This window comes from Protopterus annectens, chromosome 8.part0 (genome assembly GCF_019279795.1).
Source record: "Protopterus annectens isolate FY-2018-M chromosome 8.part0, PAN1.0, whole genome shotgun sequence".
Classification (NCBI taxonomy): Eukaryota; Metazoa; Chordata; order Ceratodontiformes; family Protopteridae; genus Protopterus; species Protopterus annectens.
The window spans coordinates 1,712,826,787-1,712,837,080 of NC_056741.1; the positions used below are offsets into that span (position 1 = coordinate 1,712,826,787).

Here is a 10,294-nt window from a genome sequence, read left to right on the forward strand (position 1 = left end):
TTATGTTAGCTTGTGTGACAGTCACATAATTTACATTTTCACTGTGCAGTCCATACTGTACCATATTGATATGTGACTGGTGTTGTTTCTACAACCGTCTTCCATTGAGATGCCCTCGTCTGCTGTATATTAGGTTGTTTCACCTGCCCTATTTCCCTGTGTTCATTCCTACAGTTCATCTGTGTGTCCCTGTTACTATTCACACGCTTCCTCTGAGTGTTTATTTTACGTGGGAGTCCATGTACCTTTACAGATCATTTACACATCTTCAGTACAGAATGCCAGGAATGGGATTTCATATTACTCTGCATTGTATACACTGTTCTGTACTGTGTTTGGTGCAAATACATAACTAAAATACCTCTCAAATGTCCAGATTTTTGCCTTTTATCTGCTGCTTATAATATTTGTGGTTTTCTGCCATATCAGTGAGATGATCTCAGAACTGATGTCACTAAACACTTGCATACATTTGAGTTTCAGACTTCAAATCCTTCAGAAAATTTATCTTTACATAAACTGTGGTATTCTAGCACATTTCTAAGTTTAAAAGAGAAAATTTGTCCCTATTTTCTGGGTCATTGTCCCCCAGTCATATTGGGTTTTGGTAAGATTTATTGCACTAAGCCATTAACGCTATGAGAACTATATGTTAAGCCCTGGTGATCATTGTGGCATTCCGTGCAAACACACTAAATGACTGTTCTCCGACGTAAACAGGTTTGCTGTCCATGCTGCTATACATGGTTTCCTGGCCAGCAACATTGCTGCCAACCACAAAATATGTACTTATTTACATTTAAACGCAGTGCATGGCATGAATATGCAATTAGCACTGCTGCTCACCTCACATCACTGTGCACACATGAAGACTCCACAGAGTTTACTGAATCCCAGGGACTGTCAGTCACCAACTTTAAACCATCTGTTACAACCCATTTACTCCAGCAAGCATTTTATCTTCCTACATTTTTTTTTAGGAAGGTGCTTTTATGCATACTTTAATATATTTTGTGACTTGTTTTGCTTGATTTTTTTATCTGCAGTCTTTGCTTTGTTCCAAAGAATATAATATTAGTCTGTATATATGACTGTGTGTGTGTGTGTGTGTGTGTGTGTATGTATGTATATATATATATATATATATATATATATATGTATATATATATATATATATATATATATATATATATATATATATATATATATATATATATATATATATGCGTTTGCACACAAGCACACCATAATGTTTTCTCTCTGCATTGTGTGTTTCATTGGTTTGCTGTTAAGAACTTCTGGTACTGTATTTTTTCCTGTATAATGTTAAAACCTGCCACTGCTGCCCAGTTCTGTTAGCAGAAATTAAATAAAACATTAAAAAAAATAAATAAATCAAAGAAAAAAACTGGTCAGTCAATCTTCATCTTCCTCTCCCCTCTTCTACTTCTGACTTTATTTCTGTTATCTTGTATGTTCAAAGGAATAAGATTTGCTGTCACTTTGTAAATATGGAGGTAATATGGTGTTTGCCCTACTGAGTTGTGCTGCACATATCTTTTGGTTACTGAACTGCATTCTAAGCAGCATGTGTTTATGTAAGCATTATGTACAGGAGCAGCCTTAGGTCAACTGGTGCCCTAGGCAAAAGGGTTCCACACTACCTGGTGCCCTAGGCAAAAGGGTTCCACACTGCCTGGTGCCCCCATCCTGGTATACCTACACCAAATAAATACTGGAAAGCACCGCCTAGCTGGCCTATGCCTAAGGCCGGCTGTGTTTATGTAGTCCTATAATGCCACAATGTGGACAGTATAGAGAAGTAACAGATCACCCTTGGGTGTCGTGATGACCATTGCCACAGGCAGATGGCCTCTACACCTCCGAGTGTTAGTTTTTCATATCTGAATACTATTATCAGTGCTAAACACAACCCTATGAAGTAAGGTAAGGATGCATTGGAAAATTACTGTTATGAAATTATTGCTATGAACCAGTTATTTCTATTTTCTGTGAAAGACCTTTTCAGCAGGGCAGTAGAATGCCTTTTCTGGTACTTTGTTGTTAGTCACAGAAAGACATGCTTTGACTGATTTAAACATTGCATGATCATTTCTGAGTGTTGTGTGGTGGGGTGATTTTTTTCACAGTGCTGGTCTGTGTTGTCCACTGTTCATTGAAACATGCATTATGTGGCATTCGCTGTATTTTTGTAGTTTTAACCAACTATCTTTCAGTTTATAAATGCCATATTCTAAAATTGTATTAAGGCAGGTGTGATGTGCGCATGTTTTTGACAGTAACCTTAAAATTTTACTTGCCCACTGTAGCTTCTCTGTGTATTTGTGGAACCTTTCTACCACAGCTTTTCCTGAGAATGTGCATTTGCCTTGGCAGACAATCCAGTAAACCAAACTTTAGTCTGAACAAAATCGGTTAGTGTTTCTGTGTGCTTCTGTCAAGGTCTTTGGTTAAATTTTGAAACTGATACTAAAGAGTTAGAGAGTTAAACAGTTTACCTTATAAACCTGATGTTCAGAAACCTACTTCAACAGGAATGTTGGCAGGTAACTAAATAAATCAACATTTTTTTTTCCCACAGGACAAACCTCTTGTAGCCTTGTGAAGAGGTTTCACCGTGCCTCACATCATGTTTCTTAAGTACAGTAATTCTGAATTTGTACACTTGTAGAGAATGTCTATTTTCCAATGTTGTGCAGTTTCATTTTTATACCGTACTGCAATATTTTGAGTATTTGCCAAAAAGAAGCTGTTTATTTGAACAGTTAAGCTTTCTGTATTGGACTTTCCAATTGATATTTTTATGCAACAAGTTAATAGGTAAAATACCAAGGAGAGATGGAGAAACACACCTTTGTGATTGTATCCTATTCATAAGGACTGCATACTCAAATAGTTTAGTTTTTAGTTTAGAAATTCTTGGTTTAATTCTCAAATGTCTTGAGCTTACTAGGTATTACTTCCCACTTAGGGCTGTGTGGCATAGGTAAATCATTTTACATGTCCTGCTGTATTCCTTAACAATAGCAATAACTGACAAAAACTAACTATTTTAAGTGACAAAAACTAATTATATTAACAATATTAGTGTAAAGTTGTGATAGTCATTACTGTATTTTTTTTCTTTTATACATTTGCAATGAGCATATCAAGTAAGTACAGTGTGTGAGCGAATTAAAAGGAGCTGACTGTATACCTTATTATCAAATAAGTAAATGAATGCATACAGGTTTTATCTAAAGAGGTATTGCCAAAAGTATCAGGTATCATTATTTCATAAGATTTTGAAATATTTCAAAGAAAAATAATTCAGCAAATTTGCTTATTTTAACTGCTAACACAATAATATGAGGAGTGGTTCCACTGCTTCTCACTCATAAAACAGTTATTTATTTTTTTTGTTTATTATATGCAGAATGTCTCTTTCCCTTTTTAGGAGATGAATAGTATTTTAAAGTACATGCTGTCAGAATGGTTCTCTGTGGGACTTCTGAACCTGGAAAGAGTTACTTGGCATTCCCCCTGTGAGTTACTTCAGAAAATCAGTGAGTAAGTATATGTTTTTCCTAGGAATGTTGTTTGGTACTTTTTCTTCAGGGCTTTATGCTGCAAAAATATGTAATTATAACTGGTTGCAGATTTTTCACCATGCTGAGTCATTTCGCATTAATCACAAAAAGTTAGGTGGCATTAATGGGTTGATGCAAAAGATCTGATTTTTATGTAAAATAAGTATGTGTTATGCTTCTTTACTTTTTGTTTTTATTTTTATGTTAATATGACTGTTCCTACTTATGAGGAAGTTGTAATTGCCTCAAAAATATTACAATTTTCTGTTTGTTTCTCCCTGCCTCTACACCTTGTCAGTATAGTTGAACTTCAGTAATTTACTCTTACATTCACATTTTTTAAATTGTTTCTCTTCTACCCTAGTTATCATCATTTCAACCTTCTGTTGCATCAAACGTTAATTCCAACAGTTTGGTTTCTCATGGGTTACCATCAAAAGATGGTTGTTTTAAAAAATTTCTCCATGTTTGTTTGTGTTTTGCAAGTCCTCTTGGGTAGACATTCTGGCTGCTTTCAATCGCTCTTCATGGTGTTTTGTTCCATTGTTGTTATTTTTTCTTTAAAGCCCTCTAGATATCTACAGTGACTTGTTATTCCATAACTCATTTGCTTTCATTGTGACCACATTTCTGATCTTTGGTTTACAGTAATGATCGTCGATTTACAATTATCTCAATTCTTTGCAAGTGCTTTACTGCTTAAGTTTAAATCTAATAACATTTCAGTTTGATCTAACTACTCATTAAAAGGCTTCCTTTCCAGAAGAATTAGTGGAGGATAACAGAATTTATCCCAACAGACTTTTACTTGCTAACAAAGCTAATGGTAGTATTCGGAGTCCCGTAGTTCACAGAAGCACAAACTAAGCAGTCATAATTGATTACTATAGAGGGCAGTCCTGTGCAGAAAATTCCACAGCAAGTCGGCATATTGCAGTCATCGTAAGTTGTGTCCAGTGAAGTTTAGTCACATAGGGAGGAAGCTGTATCTGTGGTGAGCTGAGTGGACTTGTGCCTCTAAGGGAGATCCATACTTGTACTACACGTTGGTATATAAAGCACAGTGTGGATGATCCTCATTTGTATAATACATTTATAAATTAGTCCCAATATACTCCAGTTCTCTTCAGCCCCCCCTCCCCCATTTTAGGCCACGCTCACTTGCTTTCAGTGCTGACAAACCAATTAAAGCACCACTGACAATTTTTGAGTAAGAGACAAGCAGGAATGAGTTGGAAAAGACAGGAACCACTGCAGATGTTGTTTGTGTTTCACTGTTGCAGTCATCACATTTGGGTTATCCCTGCCAGGGTAGCCCTCGGCTGGCCCAAATACCAGAGACGTAGTATTTTTGCGTCGGTTGCTGTCGCTTGAGGACTGACGTCAGGTCGTCAGTGGTATAAAGTAAGGCAGCCAACGCCATTACATCATTCTTTCTTGTCATGGAGCCCGAAGCAGAAGCAGTTCACATTAGTCAGCCGCTACCTGAGTGTTCATCTCCGAATTGAGGTTGAAGTCTTCTAAAGCGAAGTACCCCATTGGGGATCCTTTTTTCTTGCAATAACAGATGTCAGAAAAAGTTAATAATTGTCTCGCCTGTGGAAAGCAAATACCACACCAAGACTTTCATTCTTACTGCATCCACTTGTTTAGGCCCAGACCACGACGTTTCCCGTTGTCGCTTCTGTGCTTTGTTCAACACCAAAACTATTCATCGTCAGGTCCTTATTGTAGCCAGATATTTTCGTTTACAGTCCTCGAATTTCGATGTGGCTTCAGTAAGCCATCCGACAGCAGATCTTCCTAAAAAACGTAAAGATAAAGAAAGAGACAGACTGCACAGGTCCAAACCTACCGACTACACTTCCGTTAAGCTAGTTGTCAGTCCTCCGGTACTCAGTGAGGCGCTTTCGAAGCCCGTGATGCCCGCTTCAGTTGATTCGCAGGCCGATACCGAGACCCTTTCGGAGTCCGGTATGCTGCAAAACTTTTCTTTGACTAAGGATCCTGCGGTTGTCTGTACCTTGGATGATGGGTCCGGAACTGCTGAGCAGGCACCAGCTTCGAGGAAGTCCTTAGCACTACCGAATCTCGACACAAACAGACATCTTCTTTCACGACTACTGTTCTTTCAGAAACGACTGAGTTCCTTAGGCCTAGGGTTCGAACCACACCCAAGAAACCGATGACTCAGTCTCAGGTGCCTGCTACCTTGCCTCAGTCTCAAATGCTTAAAATGGCGGAAGACCTTATCATGCTGATCAGGGGAAGCCAAGCTACCCCCTCAAAAAGGAAGAGAGATCTGTCCCCTGTAGTTTTGTCTGAATAAGAGTCAGATGAATCTGATGCATCTGACTATGAAGACATGCAACCCCTCTCCACTTATGAGGATTCAGATGCAGAGGACTCCATTCCTTCAGCCTCTTCCCCAGAGAATTTTTCCTTTGGGGAAACCCTGCATAATTTAAGGGAACCTTTTCAGTGGGAGAGTCAGGACTACCCTCAGTCTAAAAAGAGACTCGGGGAATTCCTAGATCTTCCACAACACAGACCCTTGGCCATCCCTCCAGTCTTGGATGTTGTGGAGGATGTTTTCCTTGAATACAGCTTGAGTCCTGATTCCCTACCTCCTGCTCCCAAAAAAACAGACAGGTACTATAGAATCCCTGACTCACACAAATATCTTTTTAAAAATCCAACAGCAGTCACTGGATCTGTCATTAGAAGACATGCATGGCTTAAGGAACAACCCCTGCCAGACCTTGTCAAATCTAAATTGTTGGATGCCCCCTTGCACAAAGATAACTTATTTGGCACTAAGGCAGAAGAGGTCTTAAAAAAGATGGAAGAAAACCAAAATCTATGCAAACAATTAAGGATTTCTTATAGGTCCAGCCCCCTAGGTTCCACAGGCATTGTCCCTTCAAGCACTGTCCTTTCCTGCTCCGAGTAAACCGGCCCAGCCTAGGCCCCATGGAAATAGACCCCTCCCCAGATAGCAGCCCCAAAGAATGCAGAGATCTAAGCAGTGGACTGCCTCCACTTCAAAACAAGGGAGTTCTAACCTTCCCCCTTATGGTGAGAACTCACAATGACTCACTCCCTCTGCCCACCTTTACTTACCCCTAGGAGGAAAACTCTCCTTTCACTCAAGCACCTGGGCCATCATTACCAAGGACCAATGGGTTCTGAACATTGTGTCTCAGGGTTACAAATTTTCCTTCCACACCCTTCCAACCCCAAAAGGGTTCTCAGATCTACCACCAAATCAGTGGGCAGAGGCTCAAAACCAAATCATTTCCCGGCTCTCTGTGAGGGCAGTAGAGCATGTTCCTGCAGAACAGATAGGCCAAGGCTTCTACGCCAGGCTTTTTCTGGTGCCTAGAAAAGAGGGCACCTGATGCCCCATCCTCAATCTATCCATTCTAAACACCTTCCCGGCGATCCCAAAATTCAAAATGCTCACTCTCCAGCAGCTGCTACCCATGCTCTCCAAAGATGCTTGGCTAGCCACCCTAGATCTAAAAGAGGCCTACCTTCACATTCCTTTAAGGGAATCATGCAGGAAATATATCTGCTTCAAGGCAGGATATCAACGCGTTCAGTTCTCTGCGCTTCCCTTTGGCTTATCTACTGCTCCCAGAGTTTTCACAAAATGTCTGGTTCCAGCCATTGCCTTCTGCAGGCAGAGATATTCATCAGTCACCTGGCCTTTGTAAAGACCTTGCTAACCTCCCTAGGATACACAGTCAACGAAAAGAAATCCATATAGGTGCCCACCCAAAGGATAATCTTGCTGGAAGCAAGTTTGGACACAGCATCCCAGATGGCATATCTTACACCAGAGAAACAGATTTTCCTGACAGCCTACTTCTCTCAGCTAGTCACCAGGCCCCAACTATCTGCAAGGAAGATCCTGCAAGCTCTGGGGTTCATGGCATCTTGCATACTACTCATTCCATATGCAGACTGCATATGAGGAAACTTCAGTGGTACCTAAAGAGCCTTTGGTGTCAACACTCTCAAGACCTGGAAACTCTTCTACCTATAATTCCTTTCCTCAAAAAGGAATGTCGTTGGGCAACAGCATGCTCCCACAACAAGGAACAGCCCTTCTCTCCACCCTCCCCACCACCTAGACCCTCACCACAGACACAGTCTATGCTTGGGGTGCACACCTGGATGGCAGGTGTATACAGGGCCAATGGAGCCCCCAGCAAATTCCTCTGCACATCAGTCAAAAAGAGATGATGGCTATGCAGCACGCCTTGATAGCTTTCAAACCCTTTCTCTCTCCAGGTGTTCTCCTGATCAAAACAGACAACGTCTCTGTGATGTGGTACATCAACGAGCAGGGAGGGACTCACTCCTATCCTCTATGCAGGCTGGCCATGACCCTTTGGCTCACAGCCTCTTCCATGCAAATACACCTGTTGGCAGAATACCTACCAGGCTCTCACAACTCTCTGGCAGACCAATTAAGCAGAAACCGTCTGGACCCACACTAGTGGCAACTCAACAGAAGTACCTTCACTCTAATAACTCAGAAATGGGGAGATCCCTGAAGGTCGACCTCTTTACATCTCAAACCAACCATCAGCTCAGCAAATTCTGCACCAGGGAGCATCACTGCATGGCTTGAAAAGTGGGTGCCCTATCCTTCCCCTGGGTCAGTCTATCGGTCTATGCCTTTCCTCCCTTACCTCTTATCCCCAGGGTACTGTTCAAAATAAGGGAGGAAAAACCAAGGACCATTCTTATAGCTCCAGTCTGGCCCCGACAACACTGGTACCTTTGCTGCGCAGCCTGTCCCCGCTGCCTCCATGGCATCTTCTTCAGATTCCAAACCTCCTGACCCAGAGGGAAGGGGAAATCATGCATCCCCAATTGCAGACACTCAGTTTGGAAGCTTGGCTTATTCCCTAACCCCGAACCAATATGCCATCCTCAGTAAAAGGTTTTGGATGTTATCCATGAGGCCAGACTTCCTACCACCAGAAAGTCTTATGCAGATAAATGGAAAAGGTTCTGCACCTGGAGCCAGGCTAAGGGAGCCAATATGGCACAGCCCTCCATCCCTGTCATCCTGGATTACTTAGCTGACCTACTTCACAGTGGTCTGTCTTTCTCCTCTATAAAAATTCATGCCTCTGCTATTTCTGCTCATTTTCCCACTGAGCAGCCCGTTTTCTCACACCCTTTGATCAAACATTTCCTCAGAGGGACTTGCAACTTGAGGCCCCCCAGAAGGGCACCAACACCAGCTTGGGACCTTAATTTTGTCTTGGAAAAGCTCACCCTTCCTCCTTTCGAACCAGCTTCTTCTGCAGAGCTAAACTTTATCTCCTGGAAGACAGCATTCCTTCTAGCCATCACTTCAGCCAGAAGAGTCTCTGAGCTGCAAGCACTCATTGTTGTGGAACCCTTCATCATCTTTCATGCAGACAGGGTATCCCTCAGAACTAACCCATCCTTCATACCCAGGGTGGTGTCCAGTGTGGCACTGAACCAATCCATTCATTTGCCCACTTTCTTTCCTAATCCCCAGAACAAGGGGAAAGGATTCTTCACTCTCTAGTTGTGCACAGACAGCTCAGATTCTATCGGGACATGACTAAATCCTTCGGAAAGTCTGATCAATTGCTGGTTAGCTTTGCTACAGGGGCAGAAGGCAAAGTCATCTCCAAGCAAACCATTTCCAATGGATAGCACACTGCGTCCATTTCTGCTACAAACAGCATGGAAGGCCTTCCACCAAGGGGGTCAGGGCACACTCCACCAAAGCAGCCTCCACATTTGCAGCTTTCCTGAGAGGAGTCCCCACCAGGGACATCCTGGAGGCTGCCACCTGGACATCTGTTCACACTTTTACCAAGCATTACCACTTGCCTCTCTTCTCCAAATCCAGGGCAGGGTTTGCCTCTGCAGTCTTGCAGGGCATCCTAGCCAGCCCCTAGTTTCCTTGACTGCCTCCCCCCATTTCTTCAGCTTTGGGAATCTACCCAAATGTGATGACTGCAGCAGTGGAACACGATGAACATAGTACAGTTGTGTACACTTACCATAAATGTAGATGTTCGGATGTATTCACTGTTGCAGTCCTGGTTTCCCTCCTTCCCCCCTTTTTTTGGTCCTCTCCTGTTCTCTTTTCCTGAGGTATAGGCTAAATTGAATATTATTTGCCAATATTGCATTTGGTTTAAGCCTCATTTCTGGGGGCTTCTGACTGTTATGGCAAGAGAGACTGAGTGACGTCGGCTGCCTCCTTTTGTACCGGACGCCCTGACGTCCTTTACAGCTCATGGCAGACTATGTCGTTTTTACTTATCTTTGGTATTCTCACCGATCGAGCGCTACCGGGAGCCGGATAACCCATTTGTTAGAACTACAACAGTGAATACACTCGAACATCTACATTTATGGTAAGTGTACCCAACTGTACTTTCTGAAGGGCTTCACGCCCAAACCTGTCTTTTCAGCTCAGCTCGAGCTGCTTGACAGTTTGGGTGCATGGAAGGTGCCCTGAAGCTTTTTAAGCTGGCCAACTTTTCTAGCCATGGCAGGATATAACCCATGTACCTAAGGCTGCCTAAGTAGTGATCATTCGAACAGCTACTGTTATGGCAAGTTTTAATTACACAACTGTACTTGTAGCTGTTATTAATGTGTGTGTGTGTGTGTGTGTGTGTGTGTGTGTGTGTGTG

At 42.2% G+C, this 10,294-nt stretch overlaps 1 protein-coding gene across 1 annotated transcript in view; it reads left to right on the forward strand.

Annotated features, from left to right (window-relative positions):
- Positions 1–10,294, forward strand: part of MLYCD (malonyl-CoA decarboxylase) — a 1,175,690-nt gene that overhangs the window by 125,534 nt on the left and 1,039,862 nt on the right. Inside the window, exon 2 of the mRNA XM_044081242.1 lies at positions 3,458–3,570. Coding sequence (XP_043937177.1) covers positions 3,458–3,570 — 113 coding nt within the window. The remainder of the gene's footprint in view (positions 1–3,457; positions 3,571–10,294) is intronic.